Here is a 14,957-nt window from a genome sequence, read left to right as displayed (position 1 = left end):
TTCCTTGCTCCTCCCTGACGGTTGATGTACATTACTGTCATCGCGTTGTCAGAGTATTTGCACCGTTTGCCCCTGGACTAGGGGGAAGAAACGCTTCAACAAAAGACGAATCACTCTGGTCTCCAGACGATTGATTGGCCATGTTGCCTGCACGGGCGTCCATCGACCCTGAGTTGACTGCATCTTGCAAACCGCCCCCGGAGAGGCTGGCATCTGTGGTGACGATCTCCCACTGTGGGATCTCTAAATCCACTCCCCGCAACAAGTGATCCAGACAGCCACCAAAGCAGGCTGTCCCTGGCTGAGTCCGGCAGCGGGAGGAGTGGGCCAGCAATACTTCATTGGGAGGATTTGGAGGGTGCCCCTTGGGAGGGATTATCCCTGGTTGGTCTTCGGCCCCAAAAGGAATGGGATCAGAACTGCGCCCTGGAGGAGGGCATCCTTTGTGAAACTGGTCTTGACTGACGAAAGAGACGATGACCCCGGAAACGGGTATGAGTAGAGCTGAATGTCCTGGAGCTCAGAGGACGATCTTCGGGTAAGTTGTGTACCTTATTCTCCCCAAGAGACTTGATGAGCTGGTCCAGCTTCTCTCCAAACAGCAACATTCCTTTGAAAGGCAGGGAGCCCAGTTGAAACTTGGAAGAAGAATCCGCCGACTAGTTGTGGAGCTACAGCAGGTGTCTAGCTGAGACTGCGGAAACCATAGATCTGGCCAACACCCGGAGTAGGTTATACAGAGCATCCGCTCCATAAGCTATTACCGCTTCCAAGTGTTCTACCTGCTGCGCCTCCTCTGGAGGTAGCTCTTGAGTACTGAGCAGCTGTTGTATTCATCTGAGACCTGCTCTTTGCATAAGAGAACTACAGACAGACGCTCTGACGCCCAAAGCTGACACCTCAAAGAGGTGAAAGCTTTGGGCGTCAGGTATACCTCGAGCTTAAGGTCCTGCATGTCTCGCAGAGCAGCACCCCCAGTGTCTGGAATGGTCGTTCTCTTCGTGACTGCCGACACATCAACCTTGAGGACCTGGAGAAAATCCAAGGATTCTTCAGGAAGCGGATACAGTTTATCCATTGCTCTGCTGACCCTCTGAGAAGCTTCCGGAGCATCCCACTCCCTGAACAACTGAAGGAGCATGGGATGAAAGGGAAATGTCTTCGTTGTTGGGCGGAGGCCCTCCAGGATGGGATCACCCTTTTTAGCCGTCGTACTGGACCCTGCAGCATCTTGTGGGGCCTCAATATCCAATTCGGCCAGAAAATGGGGGATAAGAGAATCTAACTCACCCCTCTGAAAAAGTCACAAAACCTGAGGATCATCCCCTTCCATTTGCATACATGGTGTCAGATCATCCAGGTCTGGATTGGGAGTAGGATCCTGAGGAGGCAGATTAGGAATGAGGAAATGGGAAACCACCTGGACATGGAAGGACCCTTGCGGAATCCCTGGTGCTGAGTGCCCCTGCGGGACCCCTGCTCCAGTAGACTCCAGTGGGACTCCTGGCACTTGAGAGTGTCAGAGTTCCCAGGCTCATCAAGCCTGATCACCTTGGGAAGGGGGGGGTGGGGGGGAGCTGAAGCTGGGTTAGCCTTGTTAAGCAAGCATTATGTAGTAAAAGGATAAACTCCGCAGAAGACAACTCAGGAAGGGGAGCAGGGGAAGAAGAGCAGAAAATAAGAAAATTATTCCTTACCTGCTAATTTTCGTTCCTGTAGTACCATGGATCAGTCCAGACGGTAGGTTATGTCCCCCGTCCAGCAGATGGAGTCAGAACAGACTTCGAGGGGCGTTCTGGAGCTCAGTATAAAGTATATCAAAGCCCTATTAGAGCAAGAACAGTCTGGATCAAGTTTGCTGAATCATGAATTCAACTACAAATGTAACAAACAGTTAACCTCCGGCAAAACAGCCAACTTGTAGGGAGCTGTGAACATAGAAATGAAACTGAAAGCACAGTAGGCTGCTAAGAGAACAACAGAGCAGTACAAAAAGAGCAGAGCAGGACTAAGAACCCAAGAGCGGTGGGCGTCTGGACTGATCCATGGTACTACAGGAACGAAAATTAGCAGGTAAGGGAGGTCGCCATCAGGTCCAAGTGCGGCGCCCCCCACCGGCGAACGAGAAGTTGCATCGCTTCGGAGAGGGACCATTCTCCGGGATCCAGCTGTTGGCGACTCAAGTAGTCCACCTGAACGTTGTCTACTCCAGCGATGTGTGAGGCCACGAGTCGGGCAAGGTGCATTTCTGCCCACTCCATCAGGAGCGCCGACTCGAGCGAGACGTGCCGGCTCCTCGTACCTCCCTGCCGATTGATGTAGACCACAGTGGTGGCGTTGTCAGAGAGAATCCTGACCTCCCGGTTCCGCACCAGCGGGAGGAAATGGTGGAGCGCCAGACGTACCACTCTGGTTTCCAGTCAGTTGATCGGCCACGTCGCTTCTACTTTCGACCACGTCCCCTGCATGGTGCTTCGATCGCAGACGGCTCCCCATCCGACGAGACTGGCATCGGTGGTCACCACCACCCAATTGGGAACCTAGAGGGAGACACCGCGAGCCAGATGCAACGGATCCAACCACCAACTCAGACTGTCCTTGGCAGTCTGCGGAAGGGGAAGTATCATCTGATAATCCTGTGAGACTGGTTTCCAGCGGGAAAGGAGAGCCGCCTGTAGGGGACGTAGGTGTGCGAACACCCAGGACACGAGATCGATGGTGGAGGCCATCACGCCCAAGAGCTGCAGATAGTCCCAGGAGGTGGGTTCTGGCAACGCAGAAAACCGTCGTATGTGTTCCCGCAAGGATTGAGCCTTGTCCGGGCATAAGAAGACTTTGCCCTGACGCGTGTCGAAGCTCGCCCCCAAGAAGTCCAAGTGTTGCGAAGGCACGAGGGAGCTCTTGGAGAAGTTCACCACCCAGCCCAGGGAGCAAAGCAACTGGACCACCCTGGCTACCGACGACTGTCCGTGGGCGAAAGACTTTGCACGAATCAGCCAATCGTCCAGATAGGGATGAACAAGAATGCCCTCCTTCCTTAGGGTCGCCGCCACTACCACCATGATCTTGGTGAATGTGCGAGGAGCGGTCGCCAACCCGAACGGGAGTGCCTTGAACTGAAAGTGTTGGTCCAGAATCTTGAAACTGAGGAACCACCAGTGAGCTGGGAGGATGGGAATATGCAGGTAAGCCTCCGTCAGATCTAGGGAGGTGAGGAACTCCCCCTGATGCACTGCTGCAATCACAGAATGTAGCGTCTCCATGCGGAACCGGAGAACCCGTAATGACTTGTTGACCTCCTTTAGGTCCAGGATGGGCCGAAAGGAGCCGTCCTTTTTGGGCACTACGAAGTAGATGGAATAATGGCCCAAGCCCACCTCGCTGAAGGGGATGGGAGAAATGGCTCCTATCTCCCGTAGCCGGTCCAGAGTTTGCTGCACCGCTGTTCTCTTGAGGTCCGAGCCACAGGGGGAGAAGAGGAACCTCTCCCTCGGAGGGCGGACAAACTCCAAAGCATAGCCATTCCTTATAGTGTCCAGGACCCACTGGTCTGAGGTGATATGCACCCACTCCTCGTAGAAATCCGCTAGACGACCCCCAACCCTGGGGGTGGAGGAGTGGGCGAGGCTGGCATCATTGGGTGGGCTTGGGTGGGGGATTCCCCTGTCCCGACCCATCGCACGTGGGCCTACGCCCACGAAAGAACTGTGGCCAGGACTGTGATCTGGAGACGGGTGTCCGAGGCCCTGCCTGCCTGTAACGCCGCTGCGCTCTGGCCCTGGTCCGAGAAGAGGCAAAGGACCGTGAAGGACGTTGTCTATCCTCAGGCAGGTGGTGGACTGTGTTCTCCCCCAGGGACTTGATGATCTGATCCAGATCCTCTCCGAAGAGGAACTTGCCCCTGAAAGGCAGAGAGCCCAGGCTTGACTTGGAGGAGGCATCTGCCGCCCAGTTACGGAGCCACAAGAGCTGCCGAGCCGCCACTACCGAAACCATGGACATCGCCAGAACTCGGAAAAGGTCGTACAAGGCATCCGCCCCGTACGCTATGGCGGACTCCAGACGATCCGCCTGGGCGGTTTCTTCGGGCAGCAGATCCTGAGAAGTGAGAAGTTGTTGCACCCAGCGAAGACTGGACCTCTGAGCAAGCGAGCTGCACATGACCGCTCGCATCCCCAGGGCGGAGACCTCAAAAACTCGTTTGAGAAAAATTTCCAGCTTGCGGTCTTGAGTGTCGCGGAATGCCGCTCCGCCTGTCACCGGAATAGTCGTCCTCTTAGTGACCGCCGAGTCCACCTTTGGGACCTTGATGAGCTCCAGGAAATCCTCAGGAAGTGGATACAACTTCTCCATGGCTCGACTGACCTTCAAAGATGCCTCAGGGGTGTCCCACTCCCTGGTCAGGAGCTGCAAAAAAGAATCGTGGGTGGGGAAAGCCAGAGACCTCGGCCGGAGAGCGGCTAAGACTGGGTCCCCATTCTTGGAAGATGTGGCGACGGCTGGGGCAACTGGAGCTGGTGGGTCCAGCAGTGGGTCAAGATCCAGCTCTAGGAGGATCTGAGGTATGAGGTCATCCAACTCCTCTGTCTGAAAGATGTGGAGCGCTCGCGGGTCGTCTCCCTCCGATTGAGCGTCTTGCTGCGCCGGGTATGGGGGGTCCGGAGGATCCCCCCCCCCCAGAGTTGAAGCCACCCCTGCCCCTCCCGGGGCAGCACGTACCCGGGTGGGGACTCGGGGGGGGCCCCCGAAACCGATGCCACCAGGTCAGGGGGGCCCTGTGGAGTAGCCGGGAGACTAGGGGATTTGGCGGGAGGGAGACCCGTGGGCAGGCCACCTGGAGCCTCCAAACCCTGTAGATATGCACTATGCATTAGCAGGATGAATTCAGGCGAAAATCTCGGCATGCTCGGGGGGGGGGGGGGGGGGGGAGGGGGCCCCTGAGGAGGAGCCATCCGAGGGCCCCGGGTCTGGTAAGCCCTCCTCCGGGGACAAATTCGGTGGGGAAACCTCCTGAAAGTCCCCTGCTTCCTGCACTGAGTGCCATCAGCGCGCTGAAAATTCAAAATGGCCGCCGTTCCCGCCAAAGGTGGCGTAGTGGCCGGCCCGCGTTGCCCAGGCCGCGGTGAGGGAAGAAAACAAAAGGTGCTGAGGGGCTGCGAGGGAAGGCATCGCGCGCAGATTCCCTCACGCGAGATCCTCGACCCCAGCTTGCAGCAGGCCGAACATCGGGACGGCCGCGGCATCGGGACCGCCGGGGGAGGAAGAGAAATGCCGCGGGGGGGGGGGGGGGCCCCCAACGATCGAGGAGGTGCCGCGGGGGGCCCCGTTCGGCCTGCGCTACCTGCACCAAGGCGCCCCAAAGGAGCAGGGGAATCACCCCTCCCTGCAGCAGCGGCCCCGGGGAAGGCTCGTCTCGGGGCCCCAGGGCGGTGGAGAATAGCGTGGAGAGGCCAGCACCACCGGCTTCCACGAGGCACCAACGCTGAAGAAACCTAAGAGTCAGAAAAAAATGAAAGATAACAGACACTGCGACTTACCCCCGACCAGGGAAGGAGGAGAGATCTAGAGAGAGAGGGAGGCAGACCAGAGGTAAACCACACCTCCCCAAAAATTGAATTAACTTTTCTTTTTTTTTTTTTAAAAACTTGATCCAAATTGTTAAAAGGAGATAGGTAAGGAAAAGAAGCAGAAAGAACTAAATCCCTGCCATCCTGGGGAAGCAACTGGTTCCCCTACTCATCTGCTGGAGTCAGAAAGATACTGAGCTCCTGCAGAGGGTGTACTGGTCTATATGGTAATGCCCCTCGAAGTCTGTTCTGACGCCATCTGCTGGATGGGGGACATAACCCACCGTCTGGACTGATCCTGGTATGTACAGGGAATGCCCCAATGGTGAATCTGCATTGGGGAGGATAGCAGGTGGAGAGGGGGAAAAACTGAAGACTGCAGCCAAATCTGGCTACGTCTGAGCAAGCAATTCAGAAGTCAAAATGGCCACCGTTCCCGCATTGGATAGGAACGACCTCCCTGGGGGCATGCGTGCTCGAGCATGCGAAGCAGAACGCCCCGCTGGCCTAGAGGGACCCTCCCCACCAGGGAGGCACCTCGCACATAGACTGTCCCGGGACAGCCACGATCCGGGCTCTTCACAGGCACATCACCACATCAGATGTGGCATCGGGGAGAAAAACAGAGCCGGCACAGAACTCACCCCCCAGACGCTGTCAGCAGCAATAAGATTGAATCTTTGCTTGCAAGGTAAACCAACGATCAAGCTGATACAATTAAATGCTAACAGAGGAATGGCGCCTCTGTCAAAACTGCCCTGAGGAAAACAGCGTCTCAGGGCAGCCCGTTGTTGGGGAAGGTTGGACCACCAACGTGAACCCCTATCGGACAGCAGTTAAGAGCACTCCTATGAAAAAAGAAATGACACAGAACTTACCCCACAATGAAAAGACATAGGTAAAATTATGAAGTCTGCCACTACCAAAAGTTGTGTCTGCAAGTTTCAGGATAACTGAATACTAAGTAAAATTAAGGCAAAGCTCTTTCACTGATTTTTTTTTTTTTAAATTGATCCATCCAAAAGAAAAGATAGTAGAAAATTCTATCAAAGATTACTGGGGAACCGCAGGTGCCACCTTCATCTGCTGGAGTCAGAGAAATCCTGGAAGGACGCAGAGGGTGTATAGCAGTAAATGATGACAGACTTAATTGGCATCTCAGAGACATGGTGGAAAGAGGATAACCAATGTGACAGTGCTATACCGGGGTACAAATTATATCGCAATGACAGAGAGGAGCACTCGGGAGGAGGTGTGGCACTTTATGTCCGGGATGGCATAGAGTCCAACAGGATAAACATCCTGCATGAGACTAAATACAAAATTGAATCTTTATGGGTAGAAATCCTTTGTGTGTCGGGGAAGACTATAGTGATAGGGGTATACTACCGTCCACCTGGTCAAGATGGTGAGACGGACAGTGAAATGCTAAGAGAAATTAGGGAAGCTAACCAAATTGGTAGTGCAGTAATAATGGGAGACTTCAATTACCCCAATATAGACTGGGTAAATGTATCATCGGGTCACGCTAGAGAGATAACGTTCCTGGATGGAATAAATGATAGTTTTGTGGAGCAATTGGTTCAGGAAGCGACGAGAGAGGGAGCATTTTTAGATCTAATTCTCAGTGGAGCACAGGACTTGGTGAGAGAGGTAACGTGGTGGGGCTGCTTGGCAATAGTGATCATATGATCAAATTTGATTTAATGACTGGAAAAGGAACAGTGTGCAAATCCAAGGCTCTCGTGCTAAACTTTCAAAAGGGAAACTTTGATAAAATGAGAAAAATTGTTAGAAAAAACTGAAAGGAGCAGCTACAAATGTCCAATAGGTGTGGTCATTGTTAAAAAATACCATTCTACAAGCACAGTCCAGATGTATTCCACACATTAAGAAAGGTGGAAAGAAGGCAAAACGATTACCGGCATGGTTAAAAGGGGAGGTGAAAGAAGCTATTTTAGCCAAAAGATCTTCATTCAAAAATTGGAAGAAGGATCCAACAGAAGAAAATAGGATAAAGCATAAACATTGGCAAGTTAAATGTAAGACATTGATAAGACAGGCTAAGAGAGAATTTGAAAAGAAGTTGGCTGTAGAGGCAAAAACTCACAGTAAAAACTTTTTTAAATATATCCGAAGCAGAAAGCCTGTGAGGGAGTCAGTTGGACCGTTAGATGATCGAGGGGTTAAAGGGGCACTTAGAGAAGATAAGGCCATCGCGGAAAGATTAAATGATTTCTTTGCTTCGGTGTTTACTGAAGAGGATGTTGGGGAGGTACCTGTAATGGAGAAGGTTTTCATGGGCAATGATTCAGATGGACTGAATCAAATCACGGTGAACCTAGAAGATGTGGTAGGCCTGATTGACAAACTGAAGAGTAGTAAATCACCTGGACCAGATGGTATACACCCCAGAGTTCTGAAGGAACTAAAAAATGAAATTTCAGACCTATTAGTAAAAATTTGTAACTTATTAAAATCATCCATTGTACCTGAAGACTGGAGGATAGCAAATGTAACCCCAATATTTAAAAAGGGCTCCAGGGGCGATCCGGGAAACTACAGACCGGTTAGCCTGACTTCAGTGCCAGGAAAAATAGTGGAAAGTGTTCTAAACATCAAAATCACAGAACATATAGAAAGACATGGTTTAATGGAACAAAGTCAGCATGGTTTTACCCAGGGCAAGTCTTGCCTCACAAATCTGCTTCACTTTTTTGAAGGCGTTAATAAACATGTAGATAAAGGTGAACCGGTAGATATAGTATACTTGGATTTTCAGAAGGCGTTTGACAAAGTTCCTCATGAGAGGCTTCTAGGAAAAGTAAAAAGTCATGGGATAGGTGGCGATGTCCTTTCGTGGATTGCAAACTGGCTAAAAGACAGGAAACAGAGAGTAGGATTAAATGGGCAATTTTCTCAGTGGAAGGGCGTGGACAGTGGAGTGCCTCAGGGATCTGTATTGGGACCCTTACTTTTCAATATATTTATAAATGATCTGGAAAGAAATACGACGAGTGAGAATCAAATTTGCAGATGACACAAAATTGTTCATAGTAGTTAAATCACAAGCAGATTGTGATAAATTGCAGGAAGACCTTGTGAGACTGGAAAATTGGGCATCCAAATGGCAGATGAAATTTAATGTGGATAAGTGCAAGGTGATGCATATAAGGAAAAATAACCCATGCTATAATTACACAATGTTGGGTTCCATACTAGGTGCTACAACCCAAGAAAGAGATCTAGGTGTCATAGTGGATAACACATTGAAATCGTTGGTACAGTGTGCTGTGGCAGTCAAAAAAGCAAACAGAATGTTGGGAATCATTAGAAAGGGAATGGTGAATAAAACGGAAAATGTCATAATGCCTCTGTATCGCTCCATGGTGAGACCGCACCTTGAATACTGTGTACAATTCTGGTCGCCGCATCTCAAAAAAGATATAATTGCGATGGAGAAGGTACAGAGAAGGGCTACCAAAATGATAAGGGGAATGGAACAACTCCCCTATGAGGAAAGACTAAAGAGGTTAGGACTTTTCAGCTTGGAGAAGACACAACTGAGGGGGAATATGATAGAGGTGTTTAAAATCATGAGAGGTCTAGAACGGGTAGATGTGAATCGGTTATTTACTCTTTCGGATAATAGAAGGACTAGGGGGCACTCCATGAAGTTAGCATGGGGCACATTTAAAACTAATTGGAGAAAGTTCTTTTTTACTCAGCGCACAATTAAACTCTGGAATTTGTTGCCAGAGGATGTGGTTAGTGCAGTTAGTATAGCTGTGTTTAAAAAAGGATTGGATAAGTTCTTGGAGGAGAAGTCCATTACCTGCTATTAAGTTCTCTTAGAGAATAGCCACTGCCATTAGCAATGGTAACATGGAATAGACTTAGTTTTTGGGTTCTTGCCAGGTTCTTATGGTCTGGATTGGCCACTGTTGGAAACAGGATGCTGGGCTTGATGGACCCTTGGTCTGACCCAGTATGGCATTTCTTATGTTCTTAACCTATTAGGGGCTGTCCTTACAGTTTTTGCTCTGACTATCTGCTGGAAGGGGGACACAACCCACCATCTGGACTGATCCGGGTATGTACAGGGAAACAATGTTCATAGAAAATCATCATATGGAACTAAAGTGCTTACAAAGGATGCAGATGGAGATTAAATTGTTTGCTTATGATAATACAGAGGAAGGACAGAACTCAAACCTAGGCCATCAGGTTTCACAGTTCTGAGCTCTAAGGACATTTGCAGCCCACCTAATTGTACTAGACAATGTAAACTAGGCAAAGTGTACAGATTACAATAGCTATGGTAGTTTGTAGTAGCCAGCAGCAAACCTAGCATTGGTACTTTGTTCTTGCACTTGAATTTCACCAGATACTGACTGGAATAGGAAAATGCCCTAATATTTTAAGACTATAAAACACAAAAAGAACACATTTTATAGTAACATCCCCCTTTCCATTCATGCAGAACTGATTCTTGGGCAACATTCCAAGCTTGGACCTCACCCAGTTTTCTACTTCCTAACAGAATGATATTCAGATATCAAACAATGATTGCTATGGTAACCACATGGTGTCCAATGTACTCAAGACTTAACACACTCACAAAGTCTTGAGACTAAGGAGAATCAACTTTGAGTTGCACCAGACTGATTTCTCAAAGCATATTTAACAGTAAAATGCAAACAGACAACCCTCATCCTAAAGCATAACTATGCTCCTCTTGAATGAGCCTTGCCCCAAACATGAGAAGCTCTTCCCCTATCCCCCTCCATACACAGAGCCTTACCCTACTACTTTTCACCACACCAGGCAAGTGCTGGTCAATTCCTTCTGGTCTCCTCTTTACAGAGCAAGTTTCTCTTATGCTAATCTTGTTTCCTCTCCTCTCTCATATAAATGTTGAGAAGGGTGGTATACAAATGCAACATGATAATCACAATACCTTGAGCTTGCCTGTGGCTTTAGCCATCTTCTCAAATCCAAGGTGCATCATGAAGGTGGGCAGAGCATCTTGAGCTTTCTTGCGCACATCTCCATTGCGATCCTCCAGGCACGAGTACAAGTGAGGGACACACAAAACCAAGTCAGAAGGGACAGAACGTACAGTGGGTAACTTCTCAGCCAGCCACCCAAGGAGCTGCAAAGCAAAAGCAAAAAATTGACTTTAAACAGTATCTCCTCTTGCCAATCAGTTGTATGTACATGGCCATATATAGAATACTTCACAACACCAATCAATGACGACATTTGTATTTTAACAATTTCCCCCCAAACAAATCATGTGAATAGAGCTCACTAGATGGGTAAAGTGCAACCAGGCAGGAGATAATACTAGATAAAATGGATTTAAATTAGGTTAAGGAAGACTAGTTAGTAACTGGAGAAGCTTTACCCACATATATACACAATAATGTTATTAAAAAAAACCCCCACAAATACCACATATCCTCCTCCCCAGAACAGAAAAAACAAAACATGAAGGAACTAAGCTCAATGGACAAATTACTACTTACCTGTTACTTTCCTTTCCTCTAAAGAAGGCAGGCCAATCCCCATAAGCATGTTATGCATCTCTACCAGCATGGAGATTGAGTAAAAGCTGACATCACGAATATACCGCTCCGCCCCAACATAAGCCCACCAGAATTCTTTGGAAAAGCAAAACTGTGGACAAACGATTATACTTGAAAAGATTAACAAAGAATCACTCATGCTTCCAAGCCATAGAACCCAAGCATAGATCAAGAATTAACGTTAACTAAACAGAGGGACCGGTAAAGCACTTACCAGTCCTCCAACAAATAGGACCCACCATCCTACACCGTCCACACCTAAAGAGCGAACCAAGGCAAAAAACTGGCAGCTGATGGTGGGTCGGGGATTGGTCTGCCTTCCTTAGAGGAAAGGAAATTAGGTAAGTAGTAATTTCTCCTTTCTCTGCACTCAGGCAGGCCAGTCCCCACAAGTGGGATGTACCAAAGTTACTCTCAAATAGGGCGAGAGTCTGCCTGTGGTCCAGTTAAGACTACATGAGAAAACTGCCCTGCGGAATCCAAACGGTCAAGCGGAAGGCATGCATGAAAAACCGCATCACTGCCTGGGAAACCTCGGCCGGAAATGATAATCATGGCTCTGCCCACAATAGCGCCTCAGTCCTAGCAGAATGTGCTCCAAGTCATTTAGAGAAAATCTCAGCAACTACACAGGCGGATGTGATGACATCTTTTTTCCAACGGGCTAAAGTTGCCCGTGTTGTCAGCTCCCCTTGTTTACCTCCACCATGGAGCATAAACAATCGATTAGACTTCCTAACATGTTTAGTAGCCTCCAAACATTTCAGCCAAAGTACATAAGAAACAATCACTCATTTCTATTCCTTTCTAACATGGGTAGGAGAAAGACCGATTCGAATTAAACTTTGAAACCATTTTCGGCGACAGAAGGTACAGTCTGGAACTGCATTGCCCCCTGGAGTCACACAGAAAAAAAACTGTCCTTAAGGAAAGTAGGTTCAAGAAAAGGCTACGTAGTGATCAACAAGAGGGAGCTGCTAAGGATCCAAAACCAGATTAAGGTTCAATAAGGGAACCAGGAGTCACCAGGGAGGACAAAAGAATTCTTAACTCCGTTCAAGATCCAAGACACATCCGGAGGGGAAGACCAAGGTCCTCCATTGACTTGCCCTCTTAAAAGAGGTTACAGCTATCATGTGAAACTTCCAAAAATTAATGGAATTTCCACTTTGAGAGTCAGAGATCCTCACACAGGACTAGAATACACTCCAAAAGGTAACAAACTAGAGACAGAAAAAAAAACAATCCCAGTCCAAAACAAGGTGGTATCACTGCAGAATATCCATGATTCAATAACTGAAGGACAAAAATTGACATGGATCATCATGTAGAATGGGTCCTTGCACAATAGATCTGGCCAGGTCAGTCACTTGAGGACTGCCAAGCAGTAGCCTCCACAGATCGGACTGTCACGTCCTCCGGGCCAAGCAGGAGACATCAGAAAATCTGAGTTTAGGTGTGACTTGCGATCTTTTGCATGACCCTGGTGGGAAGAGATTAGCTCCATGCTCCATGGCCCTGCTAGAACAAGTCCTTTTTGTTGAATGAAATGTGCGCTGTGAATGTTTTAAAAAAATTTCAATTTAAGATTTTGAGTGTGAGACAAATTTATTCATATCTGAAAATCTCTCTCTCTTTACCGTCCATATATCAATGCAATACCGACTTATAAAATATCCATTTATAATCCACCCGACAAGACCTTGTTTCTGACCGCGACCGGTCTTTCCTCAGGGGATATCCACTGTTTTAATAGATAGTCGGAATTACTTATCTTGAACTGCGGTTTTTCAGCATTCAAGCCTTGCATGGAATTTCTGGTAGCGTCTTCTTGGGACAGATGATTTTCTTTAAGTTTTTCTTCCCCAACACTCTAAGTAGGTCGATATTTTTAATCAAAGTAACTGAGCGAGCATATTTATTATTTCTCCGTTTTCACCGACGTACCTCTCACGCTTTCCAGAACGCTCATTGAATGCTTGTAACGTACCTAAGTGGGTTAAATGTCTCTCCCCTATATTCAAAACAGACCAATCACCTATTACGTTGTATGCTGTGGCTGCGTGATTTCAAATTAATGAATTCCAGTCCAGCTCTTCGTTTAATCCCTGAGAAGCCTGAGTCTTTAAAGTGAATATCCAAACCAACTATTTAGCAATGAGACTCGATCACTATATACTAAGTATGGGTGCACCAGATAACCCAATATAAGGTATATTGGAGGTGTCTTACCAATTGTGAATCTTCTTATGTGGTCTATGCTATTATTTGCCCGTGTCCATTAGTATATATAGGCAGAACAAAACGCTGTATAAAAACGAGGTTAAATGAACACAAATCCTGAATAAATACCCAGTCCATTAAGGCACCGATGGTAGCCCATTGCCTACAATTCCAACATTAATTTAGTAATTTAAAGTGGACAATAATAGATCAGGTAAGAGAAGCACCAAGGGGTGGTGATGGAGTCTCATTGCTAAATCGACGAGAGTCGTTTTGGATATTCACTTTAAAGACTCAGGCTCCTCAGGGATTAAACAAAGAGCTGGACTGGAATTCATTAATTTGAAATCACGCAGCCACAGCATACAACGTAATAGGTGATTGGTCTGTTTTGAATATAGGGGAGAGACATTTAACCCACTTAGGTACGTTAGAAGCATTCAATGAGCGTTCTGGAAAGCGTGAGAGGTAAGTCTGTGAAAACGGAGAAATAATAAATATGCTCGCTCAGTTACTTTGATTAAAAATATCGACCTACTTAGAGTGTTGGGGAAGAAAAACTTAAAAGAAAATCAACATCTGTCCCAAGAAGACGCTACCAGCAGTTCCATACAAGGCTTGAATGCTGAAAAACCGCAGTTCAAGATAAATAATTCGACTATCTATTAAAACAGTGGATAGCCCCCGAGGAAAGGCCGGTCGCTGTCAGAAACAAGGTCTTGTCGGGTGGATTATAAATGGATATTTTATGTCGGTATTGCATTGATATATGGACGGTAAAGAGAAAAAGATTTTCAGATATGAATAAATTTGTCTCACACTCTAAAAAAATTTAAATTTAAGATTTTAACATTCACAGCGCATATTTCATGCAACAAAAAAGACTTAAGGACGGAGGTGGATAGTTCATGATTAAAAATCAAAGCATAACAAGATAGTAATGTGTTGAAAATTTATGAAATATTCTACCTTCCCCTTCAAACATTTCTTGCGATCAGCAGACTATTATGAATTGCTATGAGAACATAAGAAAATGCCATACTGGGTCAGACCAAGGGTCCATCAAGCCCAGCATCCTGTTTCCAACAGTGGCCAATCCAGGCCATAAGAACCTGGCAAGTACCCAAAAACTAAGTCTATTCCATGTAACCATTGCTAATGGCAGTGGCTATTCTCTAAGTGAACTTAATAGCAGGTAATGGACTTCTCCTCCAAGAACTTATCCAATCCTTTTTTAAACACAGCTATACTAAATGCACGAACCACATTCTCTGGCAACAAATTCCAGAGTTTAATTGTGCGTTGAGTAAAAAAGAACTTTCTCCGATTAGTTTTAAATGTGCCCCATGCTAACTTCATGGAGTGTCCCCTAGTCTTTCTACTATCCGAAAGAGTAAATAACCGATTCACATCTACCCGTTCTAGACCTCTCATGATTTTAAACACCTCTATCATATCCCCCCTCAGTCGTCTCTTCTCCAAGCTGAAAAGTCCTAACCTCTTTAGTCTTTCCTCATAGGGGAGTTGTTCCATTCCCCTTATCATTTTGGTAGCCCTTCTCTATACCTTCTCCATT

At 47.4% G+C, this 14,957-nt stretch overlaps 1 protein-coding gene across 6 annotated transcripts in view; it reads right to left on the bottom strand.

The window, feature by feature from the left end:
• The window catches only part of CKAP5 (cytoskeleton associated protein 5), a 300,340-nt gene that overhangs the window by 101,892 nt on the left and 183,491 nt on the right, over positions 1–14,957 (bottom strand). For all 6 annotated transcript variants that reach the window (XM_029583093.1, XM_029583094.1, XM_029583096.1 and 3 more), the window contains exon 25: positions 10,528–10,722. In XM_029583093.1, coding sequence (XP_029438953.1) covers positions 10,528–10,722 — 195 coding nt within the window. The remainder of the gene's footprint in view (positions 1–10,527; positions 10,723–14,957) is intronic.

Source organism: Rhinatrema bivittatum, chromosome 17 (genome assembly GCF_901001135.1).
Source record: "Rhinatrema bivittatum chromosome 17, aRhiBiv1.1, whole genome shotgun sequence".
NCBI classification, from domain to species: domain Eukaryota; kingdom Metazoa; phylum Chordata; class Amphibia; order Gymnophiona; family Rhinatrematidae; genus Rhinatrema; species Rhinatrema bivittatum.
Note: the sequence above shows the minus strand (reverse complement) of the source record. Positions and strands in the feature narration are given on the sequence as shown.